General features: G+C 46.3%; 1 protein-coding gene across 1 annotated transcript in view; it reads left to right on the forward strand.

Moving 5' to 3' along the window:
- The first annotated feature begins 3936 nt into the window (after positions 1 to 3936).
- LOC131294149 (uncharacterized) overlaps positions 3937 to 15777 on the forward strand; it is a 97106-nt gene continuing 85265 nt past the window's right edge. Inside the window, exon 1 of the mRNA XM_058322195.1 lies at positions 3937 to 4024. Coding sequence (XP_058178178.1) covers positions 3937 to 4024 — 88 coding nt within the window. The remainder of the gene's footprint in view (positions 4025 to 15777) is intronic.

Below are 15777 nucleotides of genomic sequence, written 5' to 3' on the forward strand. Positions count from 1 at the left end.
ACTGGCTTCGTCGCTGGCGCCTATGTCGAACATGTTTGTGGAAGCATAATGGCCGCTGCCACGTAACACGGCCATGCGGAGAAGCGGGCTGCTCCGCTTACCACCACAAGCTTCTACACAACCATGCGCGTCCAGACCGACAACCCAATTCAAGCGCAGTCTCCAGTCTTTCTCACGCAGTAGCATGCAGTAAGACGCTACTCAAGTATGTGCCGGTGACCGTGTATGGAGCGGGGAAGTCCATCTCTACATACGCACTGCTGGACGACGGTTCTGCGGTTACGCTAATGGATCAGGATCTGCTAGCAGAGCTAGGCCTTAAGGGCTACCCAAACCCCATTAGCTTAAGCTGGACAGGGGAGCTTACCCGCGAGGAGCCCAAATCTCGCACAGTCTCATTGAAGATATCGGCCGCCAAAAACGCTGAGAAAACGTATTTGATGCGGAATGTCCATACCGTCGCAGATCTGGCGCTACGGCAACAAACCCTAGCTGTGAAGGAACTAACGGCAGCCTACGACTACCTCGGTGCAGCAGACGCTAGAAGCTACACGAGAGCAACGCCCCGGATACTGATCGGAATCGACAACTCACAGCTAATGACGACGCTCAAGACGATCGAAGGTTTGCCAGGGCAACCAATAGCAGCCAAGACGCGCCTTGGATGGGTCATCTATGGTACCCAGGGAACCCCGACGTCGCTACAACCTCATAGCGTCTACCTGTGTACCCGTGCGGAAGTCAAGTCGCGGTTCAATAAGGCTTCGAAAAGCTCCACCTCACCACAGCTTCCACAGCTCCAAACTTACTCGCAGGATACCACCAATGGTTTGTCGAACAACAACAGTCGGCTAGAGAATAGCGGAGGCGGAAAAGGCGCCCCCAGAAGCAAACCATCGACATTGTCGTCGTTGTCGTCGAATACCAAATCCACCACCAGCACCACCATAATCGCACCGGTTGCGAACCGACCCGCGCTGTCGGGCAGCGGCACACCGACAACGATACCAACGATGTCCACAACATCGACTAGCAACAGCAGAAATTATTCCGGGGCAGATGACAGCGTTCCCTCAGCGACGGCATTCCCGAAACCGACGCCAAACTGTTACAAACCTAATATAATGCCGAAACAGCCGGGCACACAGCGGGTGATGGCCGAGCAGGGCCGAAGCGGTGGAATAACGGCGACTAGGATCAGTGTCCGCCAACATAAGAGTACGCGATGCCCAACGTCACCATCGGTCATGCAAACGGAGTTGAACGTTCCCGCTAACCGTCCCGGTACGACGTGCGAACCGTCCTTGTCAGCCTCCGTACCTCAGTCACCGTATTCGACCGCCCGACCGGCTGGACCACCACCAAAGCCACCAACGATGACACCGCCACCTCCGCCTCCCATACGCAGCGACCCTTCGGGTTCCGTCACTGGATCGACGGTTAGCAGCAGTTCATCGGTGGCCACTACTGCGAGTGTGTCGACAGCCACAAGCGACCGACATCCCGCACCTCGTAATGTTCTTGAGCCTGTTTTTGGTTTTATTAGAACTATGCGCCAACTGAAACGGCCGGGTGCTACAGATCGAACGAGAGAAGAGTACGTTGCAGGCAACGCACGGGTGGGAATGTCAATAATTTTATTGATGTTTTTGTTGATAAAATTATTGACGTTCGATCGAGCGCGATCGATGCTGACGATCGACCGATAAACACAATCCAGCAGAGGGCGCTGGTACCTCCGAGAAGATCAACAAAGAGATAATCAATAAATAAACAAATTATGTCATTCGCGAACCGACACTTGCGGCAAGCAGACCTAATTTTTAGCTCCCGTATTATCGGTGCTTAGAAAAGTTTACTGTGTCGTCAATTGTACGAACTCCGAAACGCGAATCGTCAACAGTGAGCTTTGGTATATAATGAACTATTTGTTTTTTAATTTTGGTAGACAAAATTATGAAAACCTATTAGTCTTCCTCTGTACTCTAAATCGATAATCTCTGTAGATCTAAATGATGGACATTTTATTAGAGTTTTCGAGCACTGTAAAACGAATTAAAATAAAACAATAATTCTATCACAAACATTTTATTTCAATGCAAAATTTTGGCGTCAGTTTTAAACCTGGCGCCGTTCAAAGAATAAACGGTTATTTTCCCTTTTTTACTTGCTTTCAAGTGTTTCCTACCGTATCTCGTAAACAGAACAGGGGAAAACCCCATTCGCCAGCGAGAACGCTTCGGTATATTTTCCGCAACCGTAAGCAAACTGGCCGTAAAAATTGAATACCATCTTGCCGATTTCCGCCGAAAGCGCACTGCACCGTACAACGAACGGCTGCGAGACGGCTATGAGGGAAAAGATAGAGAAAAACAAGGCACCAGCCATAGAGGGTTGGCTCGCCGGGATCGCAAACAACACAGTCCATCATTAATTTAATGTTCCCGTTTTTACGTCCTCCTTCCTGCGTTTGCTGCTGATTTTCATCCGGTTTGTCCCACCCTTCCTTCGGTTTCATTAAATATTTCGCTTTTTCTGTTTATATGACTTCTAGTCTCACCGCTATGTTTTTTCTTTCTTTCCACTCATTTCATCCTTCTCTCTAGCCCGGTATCCGGTCGGAACTGCCGCTCCAGAGGACTCCCTTCCAAGGGACTTTTCCAAGAAACATTCCCCGATCGCGGGGTCGTGGCTTGGGAGGAATTTCGAGTGAAATAAATACGACAAAAGCGTGAAGTGAAGCACAACAAAGAAAAGCTCTCGATTACTGCTAATGGCGGACAGAAACGGTGGCAGCATCCGTAGCCCAGGGATGGCAAGGAACCCGGAGTTTCATGGCAAAATAAAACACCGACAGGAAATGCTTGCCGTGCATCAGTAAGCCAGCGCAGTGGACTGGAAGCGAGGGAATTGGGAAGGATAGCTGCATGTTGCCGTGGAACAAAACAGACACAAATCGTAAAGAGTGCTTGTGGAACAACAACGCGGTGGAGTGTTTCGAAACGGAGGGTAATCGGAATGGGCTGGGACGTATTTTCTTTTTTCATTTAGCATCTCCACATAGGATAATTTCCGCCGTCTGGCTGCAAAAAGCACCTTCGTTGGGTTTATTTGTTTTCCTTGTTTTAGGAGTGGGCGCGAAGTTATTTAGAGAACCAGACGGGGCGAGGAAAACGTCATGCACAGTGGCTTAAAATTCGCATCCCGGGTGAAAGAAGAAAAGCGGTGGCAATTTGCTGCATACCTCCACGCTTCGAGCGGACACTCGAATAATCCTTCACGACAAATAGACTATGAAAAGCCACCCCAAACAATGCCAGCGGTAGCTGGAAGAGCGAACCAATAGAACCGAAAGGGGATTACACTGATAAGCCCCGTGAGCCCGTTTTAGTTAATTATCTGTGGAAAATCAGACCCGAGCGTTTCTTTTCTTGGTTATTTTCGAAAGTCTTTTGCTTACATTCCCTTTTCTTGGTTTATTAGCCCTGGTGCTTCGAGACGGTGGTAAACGTGAGTATGTTTCATAGCAGGCGAGAAACGTTGACAGCTGTCATGTGAAGGAAAGAAGAAATATCGTACTATAGCAGGCGTTGAGCGCGACAAGGGTTTTCCGTTTTTACGGAAAAGTGTACAAGTGTGTGCGGTCAAGTGGTTTTCGGGAGAAAGTTGTTCGATCAAGTGAGTCTACGGAAAGGGCAGCAAGTAAAAAGTAGTGCAACTTCAGGCGTCTGAAGAGGATGTGAGTGGTGCTTGGTGAAGAAGCGATTCCGTCCGACTCGCACACGACGTCCCGAAGCCGTTCAGCGGTTCAGCGCGGAGTTGTCCGCGGGTGGGAAGTGAAAGTGAAAGTTCGAGAATTCCTGATAATTAATGGTCGTGTACGCCGGTAGGTGATATCCAGTTTCCTCTTCAAAGTGAAATCCGGTCCATCCAACCATGTGGCTGTTCGGATTCATGTTGTTTGTCATCGTGTGCAGCGCCAAGTGCACGGAGGCGGATGTTTCGGTGGAGGCTGCTTTTCAAGGTGAGTGGAGCATTGATGTTATGTAGAGAACATTCTTCACAAGTGTATATGAATGGCTCAAATGAAGGTTTAATAATATTCGTACTCGTTATTCACCTTTCATATTTTCTGACTTACGACGAATATGGTCAACTTTTCTTAGTTTAAGGAATTATTTAATAAAACGAACAACTTTACTTCAATTCATTATATTATTTGAATCTTCAAACAATTGAAAAGCCGTCAAAAATCGTTTAAAGCAAGTTTCTTTACGATATGTGGTCGAGAATTATTAAAGAGAGATCAAGAATCTTGCCCTTTTCTTCGTGTTCGTGTTGCAAAATGGCTTCAAAACGAAGCGCATACCGTTCGGAGTCCGGTCCATCCGCTTCCAACGCTACATTTGGAAGTTTTCCAAGTCGAGTTGGTTCAAGAAAGTGCTAGCCACAGTTCCACTGGGACACCACTGGTGCTCTTAGATCTTATGATGATGATTATTGCAGAAGATATGAATTCCTACGTTTGTGTGTTTATGTGTTTCTGTGGCAAGTGCATGATTGCCAAGATGTTACGGACCCTGGAAAGCTGAATTCAGATGCAACTGCTGGACACTGGCGAGTTGTTGCCAAGAAGTTTATTGAATATTAATCGATCGCCCAATATTTATCGGAGCGCACCCGGTGGAAGCTCCCGGTTTTTGTTTTTGTTTGTTTTGTGAGAGCAAGTGATGATTTTAATTTCATTCCGATGGTCATACAAGCACATGCTGGTCCATCTGAGTCGGCTGTGCTAGGATGGATGTTGTCTGCCCTATATGCAAGTCCAACGGCGCTCCAATGCCCCCTGCCAATTTTATTTTTATTGTATTTTTTAAATCACGCTGGCATTGCGCCAACATGCTCACCTGAGGCCGCATTACCGATGCTGGCAGTGCCGGCTTGGATTTCACCGGCAGGAAGCAAGAAAACTTTAGACCTTAAATCTGATTACGGATGGCTTGCTTGGATCAGGCGAACCGTAGGAAAGGAATGGAAAGGGATTAAGTAGGTTTAGCAGTTCGTGGTGTCGTTTGACGTCACGGTTCGCGGAAGCAGAGGTCACGTAATTTAATTAAACTATTCATTTTATTGTTTCCTCATTCAAGGAAAATTGATAGTGAAAAACGGTTAAAACATGCATTCAATTGAACGATTGAGGTTATGCACAATTTTTGTGCCAATGTCCTATCACCTTAGGAAAGCTGGATTAAAATCTATTAGTTTGAAGCGTTTATTCCTGCATAAGTAGTAATTGCAGCGATTCGTAGGTCAAAACCCTCTAAAGTGACCCACTTTTCCGTGTTGGCATCATATACTTCGAGAGTTAAACACGAGGAAATCATTTATGTATGGACAAACACCGAAAAGGTGAACACATTTAACAGCTGCGGTTAACAGCACTAAGAAATTAAAAAAGGAATAAAAAAATCGACATGATGTGGCAAGAAAACTGGGTAAATGTGTGAGCGAATTATGCAGTGCAATCGTGAAATGGGTTGAATTTGAGCGATAAATATTGAACAAAAAAAGGGATACTTATGAATAATTAATTCCGGAGTACGCGTGTTCGCCGGAACCGACCCCGGAACAATTTTTTGCTTGTTCAGCAGGTTCAAGCATCGTCGTGTGTTTTATTTTATTTTTCTATTTTTTATTGTTGTCGGTATTGTTTGGCCTCCCTTCATCGGCGCTGAAGCATGAAATGACTTTATGAAAATAACTGATCCATCCTTCCGGTGCGGGTGAGGAAATGAAATGAGCCATTTGGCGAGGAAAGGGCGAGCATTATTGGTGAAAGAAATTGTGAAATTGAATTCCACTCAATCGGAAAATTTCATTGTATTGTGCAGGAAGCAGCATGATGCCAATTTGTTTCCTACATATAATAACCGTACGGGAATGTTTCGAATGCTCTCAAGGCGATGTTTTAACAATTGATTTTCGTTGAAAATTTGATAATTTCGATTAAAATTTCGTTAGATTTCAATTCCCAGTCTTTAAATGTTTAGCTTACTTCCAACACATGTATTTCATTTGATGCAAAAAGTAGCTTGGCTTACATACTCGTGATGGATGAAATCATTTCTGAATAGTTCTGTTCAGAGGATGCCATTTGATCACCAACGATATCATATGAAAGTATTATTCACTCAGCTTATTTATTGCAAGCATGGAGGAAACAAACAACTAAAGCAAAGTACACTCGAAAGGTCGTGTTACCGTTTTACTTCCTATTTCTGCCAACGGATGACAGCTGAAAGATAACGACTGGGTAATAAGAAACTTTGGCCACCGGTTTCTTCGGACACGTTTTACTTCAGAGGCAGCGAAAGAGACAGCGAGAGAAATTCCTCCCGCAACTTCGAAGGACAAAAAGCCCCGGTCAGACATTAATCCTGTTGTTGGTGTCTGATTTTCCCCACATTTGGGATTCCATTTTGTAACGGGGACACGCAAGAAAGAAATCCATTTACAGCAGAAGGGAACATTTCAAGCAGCTTCTCGATGTGTGCTGCAGGGATGTGGTCATGTTTCTTTTAAGGGTTTCGTTCTATTTTGATATTTGATCCCAAGAAAAGAGATCCCTTGACTTAAAAGGACTCACCGGGAAACGTGAGGCGAAAATCGATGATTCGTATTCGCTACGTAGTAGCAAAAAGATCCCAGACCATGGAAAAGCGAAAGGTGCGTGAAGAAGTATAAATAAACCCCAATTTCATTCGAAAACCTATTAAGCTTCAATTTAACTCCACCAGTGTTTCTATGTTTGACACGCTAAAATAGTCCCTGTTGGAAATAGGGAGAGCAAAAAGCACGTAGATACCAGGAACAGGTAGAGGGAAGAGGAGAGCTCGACAGGGACACGGACAGAATCAACCCTCCGGTTGGGGGATAATTCCAAAGAATGATTATTTGTTATTGTCGGCGCAATGACGGTGTTGTTGTTGCTCTGTTGTTTTATACTCTCATTTCCAACGTTTCGTGTGATCCGGACGCCATTCGGTCCTTCTCGGGTATCGAAGGATTTGCCTCCCTGGTGGTAATTTTTCCGTAGCGACTTCGAAGCGTTCGGATCAAAATTATGTGTGTACACCGTCCCGAGCTGGCTCGGGGAGAATCCGCATCCAGAACAAGAGCAACTTTTTATTACCCTTCCCGACCGGGGACCGACGGGAAGCGGCGTGGAACAAATACACAGCGATGGAAAGGAAAACACACCGCCCTTGATGGGCCCATGCGGAAGGGCACCGAGGCTAGATTATTTTCCACCCATTAAGCGATGACGAATGGTCCCGGCCGGTTTTCGGGATGGGAACAATCGGAGTTATAAAACTTGTACACGGGGCACGGGGAGTCATGGTTGTTATGATTTGATTTGTTTTATTTTACATTTTGCTTTGTTTTCGGTCGGTTGTTGCAAAAACCGAACGGAAGCGGAAAATTAGATACAAGTATCCTGGGAAATATTTCCGATTGAAAATTAGCTACAAATTGGATTATCTGAAAAGTAAATTGGATTTCTCGATCCTGGTTAAATCTGGCCGATTCGGAATGGGATGATTTGCGAAGTGTTATGCAATTTGCATAGAAAGAAATATTCAGAAATCAAATCATTATTTCAAAGGGAAGTCACAAATTTGGTGACGATGATTTAAGGCGTTAAATTTCAGTAACAAAAATCTTCGATTATTGCCTTTAATTTAATTTATTTCATATAACTACATCGGTCAATGATTGCTATCTTTTTTAATCTTGTAAGCTTCTTTAAAAAAAAAAAACAAAGTAAGTTATAATCATCATCATCATCATCTACAAAATAATAAATGAAAGTAATTTGAAAGATTTTGTTTCAATATTTGAAACTGTTTGCTTTCCTTCGCGTCGCTCATACATAAGTGATTATGACATGATATTGCACAAGTTTACCATCTTCTTCACAAGTTTACCTAAGAATGTTTAATGTTGCTCATGTTTCACTTGATGTTTAATAATATTCTTCTCTCGCTTCACTGCCTACGCTAAACATTGTTGTACAATTTCCAGACGCAGCAATAAACTGTTATTGGTGTAAGGAGGTGCAGTAATTGTTTTCAGCCATTGAACCACCTCCCAGCATCAACAACATGACACTGGCAAACAATAGGCTATCGCTTGTTCGGCTTAAGGCGCCACCAACAAGAACACTTCATGTTACCATCAATATTCGGTACATTTCGCTTCTGCTCTCGCCCCAATACTGCGTGAACAGCACGTTTGGTTCGTGTTGAACAAAATGGAACAGAGCGCCAGCATGTGACACCGAGGTGCTGTGTAGCTGTGTGTATTGGACTCTGTATGTATATCCGGCCCCAGTACGTGACAGTATTCATTATTGAAATTTACACATGTTCACCGCACGGGTGTGTCCTTCCTGGTCGTGCGATTGCTGACTCCCCGATTGCTGACTCGATTGCCTCCCGAACTTCCGCCGTGCGGTTGGGAGAGCGATGCAGATCCACCCGGGCAGCGGTTGAGTGGCCGGCCTACCTCCCCGGCCACACCTTCCACCCACAGGCAGGCAAGATAATTGCTGCCACCACCAAATGGCATGAAAGCGAGGCGGAGAAAATCATCGGTTTCTCATACGGCCTCCCCCTCCCGTGCCGATAGTTCCGGTGGTTTGCTCCAATCCTCCTGCGTTCACCTGTGTGTGTGTGTTTTTGTGTGCCTGAAGGGGCCTGCCGTGCGATATGTTGTGGTTATAGCGACGGGTTTTGCCAACCGAGGGTGGAGCAAGTCCTCTTCGAACGTTCCCGTCGGGCGATCCGGTGCGATAACCACTCACCAGAGCACCGGAGCTCTCCGAGCGAAGGCGTTGCCTAATTAATTTAATCCCTCGTACTCATGTATAAATTATGCGACGACGAAGTAAATCAATTATTCTTCGTAATTATCTTTTGCAAAATGTGCGTTTTATCCATACGGGGCCGGGGTGAGAGAGAGAGGAGGATCCAATCGAACGTGTAGGTTCCTCCGGGCTCAGCCTATCGCGCCGGTACCCTCGGGATGTTTCTGATCGCTGCAGATTGGGCTGGTTGTTTTTCTAACCGATTACGGCGCGCAAAGATAAAGAAGCAGCGCTCGATGCAGGAATATTCTATTGCGCAACTGTCGCTCGGCATCTCGGGAACGATTGCGAAACTACACCGGTGCCATCGACGACTGGGGGCCCATTAGGTGCTGACGTAGGATCCTCCGCGTGGTAAAACGATTTTGTGAATCGTTTCAACTTTGCGTACGGGTAGGATGGAAAGTGATGGGACTAATATTTTTCTGCAACGAATCAACAGATTAATTTCGCTTAAGGCTGGGTCAGAAGAAGGTGAACGTTTGGTCAGAAAATATGTTTTGATAATTGATGTGAAAGTATGGGAAAAACAAATGGTGACGACCTTTTGAAACCTGAATTTTCCCTAATTTTGTACTCTAAAATTGTTAGCCCCAAAACTTACGAAGGAAAGGACGAAGCAAACGGATGAGCTCCTCATCGATGGGTCCGTGCCGGGGAAACCTCTGTGAAAAACGCTCACAAGCCCCCCAGTTTCTGGGAAAACTTTCGCTTGGTGGCCGCTTGGGGCGTAATTGAAAATCTTACCCTCTGCATGACGCGAAATTCTTCGCGTTTTGTTCAACGGTTTCAACCCACTGCAACCACGGGTGAGGTGGCATGGAAAATTCCCGAGAGCGCCGAAAGCACTTACTTAAGCGTCCGCTCCCCCCCCCTCCCCCCGCCTTCCTCATCCTCATCCCTTTTCCGTGTGGTGTCTGGATTTTTCGTGACGATGCCGAAAGCTGAAATATTGCGATGCGGCTGCTGAACGGATGGGAAGAAATAGAAGGGGTGGGGGTGGGGAGAGGGGCGTTGGATGCCACTGGAATTGCGAAGCATGTCGGCGAAGGAGTGTCAGGGATTTGTGGATGAGCGTAGAAGCGTCAAATGTTAGTGCACATTGTGCCACGGTGGATCGTTTTAGCGCACCGAAACCGCCGACGCGCGAGCGTGGGAAAAAGCGAGGAAAAATGAAGCAAAAAACTAATTATCCATGTTTAGATAGTACCACCATCAGCATCACCATCATCATCATCATCTTCATCATCGGCGACAACATTCGCCGTGAGCGTGGGAAAGATGGAACAACGGGGGCCCAAAATTTGCTTTTCGTACACACCGCATGCACGTGTGTTTGTCTGAGTCGGTCGGTCTGAGTTGTGCACGCTGTTAAATTCGGGTGGAAAACATGGCACGGCCGGCGCGGGATTAAGCGAAGCGCACGCGGGATGAATGCGATGCTGTTGGTTTGTTCGGTAATCGTTTCATATTTGACGTATTTGATGTGAAGCGAAAACTTCTAGCGCGTGTGGGCGAACTTCTTCTTCATTCTTCTTCATCCGCCTCTGCATCGCGTAATCGTTTAAGAGACCATGGGGGTGGTTTAGATAAGGGAGAAAAGCATCCACGCCCGTCACTACTAACGGGAATGTTCCGCTTATGAGGGTATTCTTGGATCCAACGTGGAAGCATTTCGTGTCCTGTTAGAATATTTCGGGTTTTTTTGTTTCTTGCTATTTTTGAACTCGATGTACTTGGGTAAAAATCATTTGGTTAAAAAGGTTTCATCCCACCGGCTGAAGCGATGGAGGCGCCTGGTGTTTCATATTCGGCTTGATCCTTTTTAAATAAAAACCAACCGGTGTAACATATTTAACACGTTAAGTCCCCGACGGTTGTCAGTAAACAGTTTCCATTCACGCCGCACCAGTTCCCCGTGACTAACATCATACGAATACAAAAAAAATACAGTAGTTATATTTTTAGTAAACATGCTTTGAAAGTATAGATTTTCCTCTATTTCTTCCTCCACTCAGACACACATGAGTTGGGATGGATAATTTTCGTAATATTAGATAAAATGAAATCACATCTCTTCTCAGGCAATGGAAAAGCGAAAACGAATCGAGTTTTCGTTAGAATAGGGAGGAAAAAAGCACAATAAAATGGTCGAATTTCTATGTTACGAAATCACGGAATGACTGTTTTACGAGCGAAAGCGGAATGAGTCACGTCCCACCTTGTTCGGCATTCGATCTTGGCGCGCCGAACGTTACGGCCCGACGCCGGCATCGACGGAATAAGGAAAATCGTATTGTGCTCGACAAATCCTTTAAAAATCGGTCGTTCAGTGTTTTATGTTGATTGAGACGATCGGCAAAGCTGTTTCTCATGCTTCGAGAGGAAGTCTCAGCCTATCCGCATCGGCGGAAGCAGATGGTCAAGTGGAAAAGTGGATAGTAAAGCATTCGACACGGGAAACGTCAACCGTACGTTGTGAAAGGCACTAAGCACGGCCATTTCCATCGCCCGACGTGCCGTGTGGTGTTTGCTAGTGACGCAGAGAAACATACAGACACACGGCCTGGCGGTGTTTTCACATGTGAAGCCTTGTGAAATGCTGAATGTGAGTGGACGGAATGCGATTGAAATCGATACGACATAACGCTCGGCTGGATTTTTATGTAGCTGTTTCTAAAAAAAAGGTTCCATCAGAAATGTGAACCCGTGTCACACCAGTTTGTTGTCAAATTACGGTCGTTTGAGAAGTTTTTCAAACGAACTTATTTATCTAACACCATTGCGTTACATTTTTTTTTCAAAAAAATGTATAACTTATCGTACCTTTTCTAGCGCTCCCACGAGAAAGATAAAGCAGTTTTTGTAAAAACGAATCGCAATCAACATCATTCTCCATCATTGTTAGAGTGCACGGAACCGGAAACGCCACCGGAGCAGCCGAGTCGAGCCCGGAGGTTTGTCGCAGGTACAAAACGGGCCAACACAATGGACGCCAGTGCTTGAAAAGGCCGGATCGGTGTTGCCATTGTCGTCGGTGTCCTTGGACCCGGGACTACCGCCCGCCCAGTTCCCCGAAATGACTGCAAACACATCGGGCCAGACGTCGGGTATCGGGTTAGCGAAATGCACACATTGTCCTACCTATTTCGAACGAGCGAATAAATAAAGTCAGCAATACAAGCTGCTTTTTTGGACCATCCTTTTGGTTTGCACGGACGCGGAGTATGTGGGGCGCGGCATGGGCGGGACAAATGTTACACCAAAACAAAATGAAGTTAATAGGATTTGGAAATTAGACACACCGAAATAGTTGGACCAGACGGGAAAACCGGTAGCGGAACGGGCCCACACCGCCCGGCATTGCCGTTCGGTTTGTGTTTCTGTTTGTGCCGGGCGCTGGAGTTGGGGTAACATTATTTAGCACCAGCAAATCCTTCCACAAGACACCGTCCTAAACCCTTCGACGGTGAAGGTGCTCGTGTGTGGATGCATGTGGAGCGCCAAATGTTCGCATTTGTTCGGCCTACACTATCCGTTGTCGAGCTCTGGTGGTAGGATTTCTAGGACAGATAACCAGTGTTCGAATCCGTTGTAGGGTGGGGGCCAACACACAAGCAAGCAGATGAATGGTGCCGGACGACTGGGGAATACGTGGAATAATTTGAGTTGATCCAAGGCGAAGGTATCCTCCCCCACCCCCTTCATGCCACATGGTAAAGGGCGAAAGCGAAATAAGAAAAAAGTACCTCATTAGGAGCCGAACACCGAACCTGATACTTACCAAGACGCTTCGGAACCGGCACGGTTCGATCGGTTCTTTGTGCGTGTCATGGGTTTGGGCCGTCTCAACACGTCAGAACTGACTGGCTGCGGCTGACAGGAGGCGGCACAAAAGTATCCTCTTTCGTTGGTGAATTCCACGTCATTCTTTTCGCTACCATGATCCCCCCCCTCCCCCCACCCACTCCCTCCATCAGGCCACACAAGTTGGCTCGAGTTTGTGCCCGTCATTCTCGGTTTTATCACGAATGAAAATCCCCCGTGGCTGCCGGCGGCAAGACTTTCAAGGACAGTCCCTTTCCCTAGCTTAGCGGAAAAAGTTAAACTGGACGCCATTTTGTCTAGTTTTTCCCTTCTTTTTGTGTTCGCCATGCCGGGCGTGACTTCACCGGGCGCGTCTCTTCGCGTCACGAGCTAGATAAGAAAGGTGAGAAAGATTTATCTTTTACTTATTTTATCTACTTGCCAGCGGATAAGTTTTCCAGGAAAAACGGACCACACCCCACCAAAGGTGCAGGTGTCGAGAAAAGGACTCTTCGCCTTCGTCCATGCGATGGCAGGGTGGTCGGTGGGAGTCACATAAATGAAATGTTTGCGGTGTAACGCTAATTTTTACGTCGTTCGCTGAGGTTGTGTATTTGAACACTAAAGCCACCTTTAGACGGTTGAACTTTATTTCTTGTATTGTTATATAATTTTAAAAGAGTAAGAAAAGATAATAATTTGAACATCATATGTAAAATGTTCTTGAAAATCAGTAGGAAATCATAAACGAAGTCTTGTCTTTTTTTTATTGATTTGATTGGAATAGTTCTTGTCGTGGCATAATTTTCAACTCCAACTTTATTTTTACCATTTTCTTATGTTTATTTACAGCTCAGTTGAATATCAACAATTAAAAACTAAAATTCATGCTTTTAGAGCGCAAAATGTGAATCAAATACAATTATTAATTTTTATTTCTTTTCAAAATAGTGTTTTGTTTTTCATTTCTGTGCTTCTTTAAATTTTTTAAAAGTCTACTTGCTCTTAAAAATGAGAATAAAACATTAACTACCTCTCTGCGCAAGAAATTTATCGTTTTATTCACAGCAGTTAACTTCTTGTGGTCTATTTTGCGCTGTATGAATTACGTGCATTCTCTGGCACAATTATTCTCTAAACGGAGAGAGCTGTTCTGAAACCGTCCTTGCATGAAATGTCCTAACCGCACCCACGTCGGTATTCGTCTTCGGTCTGCTCTCGTGTAAATGCACCCTAAGATCCCATCAATAAAGCTCCCCCGTTGACGATTTCGCAATAGCTGTCGCACCGCCGATGGTGGTTTTTGCGGTGGCCAAAGTGGTGACCATGATTAATCACTACTCCAGCGTCCCACCACCGCTCCCGTCGCTCCTTCCAGACCACCGTGTTTGTGTGAGAAAAACGGTTTGCCTGTCGTTTCCGTCGACCCGGGTCAAGAAAATGAAAAGAAGTTGCCATCTCACTCGGTTTTCATTTCTCTGCGGCTGCGGCCGGAAAAGCTGTTCTACGGCCTTGGAAGACTTCTGCCAGCGCTGCCCGTGACAGCCGGAAGGCGGTGGAACGGTTTACCATTGGCCCGCTGGGAGATTGGTGGCGGGCGAGGGTTGATGTTTGCGCTTGCCGAGGAAATGGAGATGGCACACGGGTTGATCTTTTCACCGTAATGTCTCCTGTGAGTGTTATTTGCATAATTGGATGCAGTGCCGAAGATCCAAACGCGAACAGCAGGGTATATATTGAATCGGTCTCCGGCTTTTGATGGCTTCTGCGCCGGGCAGCATGGGTGTCGATAGGTGGCGGTTTGCTAATGTTTAATTCAGGAATGATTTGCCCTGCCACCTCCCCGGCGCTGCCCAAGGTTCTCCCCACAGGCGACACTTGGGCCTGGGGGTGAAATGTAACGCACTAATCACATTACGAGCTCGATGTGGGAACTATCTTTTCCCCTCCCGTACGAGAATGATTAACTCAACTTCTTCTCAATATTTATGATGTCATTTGGCTCGGCCGTATAATAAAGCTATCGGATCACTAGAAACCGTTCAAACGTCTTCGGCTTCTTAGGACAAAAAAGGAGCCTGATAATATATGCTAGCGCAGATTGTGGGTAAATGCGTAAAATGTGAAATGTAGAAGGCGCACAGTATCGTTTCGCAGTTGCCCATCAAACGATCGAAACCCATACCATTGCTAGGCGTAAAGCAATTACTGATAGCTATCGGGCCGGAAAAGTACCGCAAACACGGTCGAACTTTACTTATATTGCAGGATCGAATCGATCCGCTGTAAAATCGTGGACGCTGGGCAAACACGGATCATCCGGCCACCAGCGTCACGCCCCGGAATGGTGTCCCTTTGCTGCAGGGCACATAAATTGCCCGAACGAGCAACGCGCGCGCCCGCGAAGTAATTGTTTCTCACGAAAGATAAAACTCAAATTTGCTTTTTTTCCACAGAGGGGAAATTCCTGGTCCCGGGGAATTGTAGATTTTTCCTCGGTCGCGGTGTCCCGTTCGTCGGCTTGAACATTACGGGGTATTCACTCAGCTGCCCCTCAGCTATGTGGGAAGAAAAGAAGGATAGAGCGGGGGAGGCCTAAAGCGTGAAACCATGCAAGACACCGTGCGGATCGGGAAAGCTGAAACAAAAAGTAATGCTCACCAATCCGAATCGATCCAATCTCGGTTTTTACGCCAATGTGTTTCGTTTCCTTTTGACGCTGAATGCGTAGGCAAACGCGGGTAGTAATAGTCGCTGCCGGCGATGGGTGGCACAGCCGGATCCTACGGCCGACTTGTTCGTGGCGGAAATGTAGCCTCGATGGAAATTGTTCTCTGGCTGCCTCTGTTTACTGCTCCCAATTCGGGGGTTTTTATTTTATGTTGCCTGTTTTCCTCGCGTGGCACGGGAAGAAGGAAGATTACCACGGCTCAAGTGGTGCGTGAGTGAGAAAGAGTGAGAGGAGGGGGGGGGGGGGGGGGCGAGGATGTTTGGGATCGTGAAAAAAGCAGGAAACAGTTTTCCGCATCCCTGTGGCTTTG

This window comes from Anopheles ziemanni, chromosome 2 (genome assembly GCF_943734765.1).
Source record: "Anopheles ziemanni chromosome 2, idAnoZiCoDA_A2_x.2, whole genome shotgun sequence".
In the NCBI taxonomy this organism is placed as follows: domain Eukaryota; kingdom Metazoa; phylum Arthropoda; class Insecta; order Diptera; family Culicidae; genus Anopheles; species Anopheles ziemanni.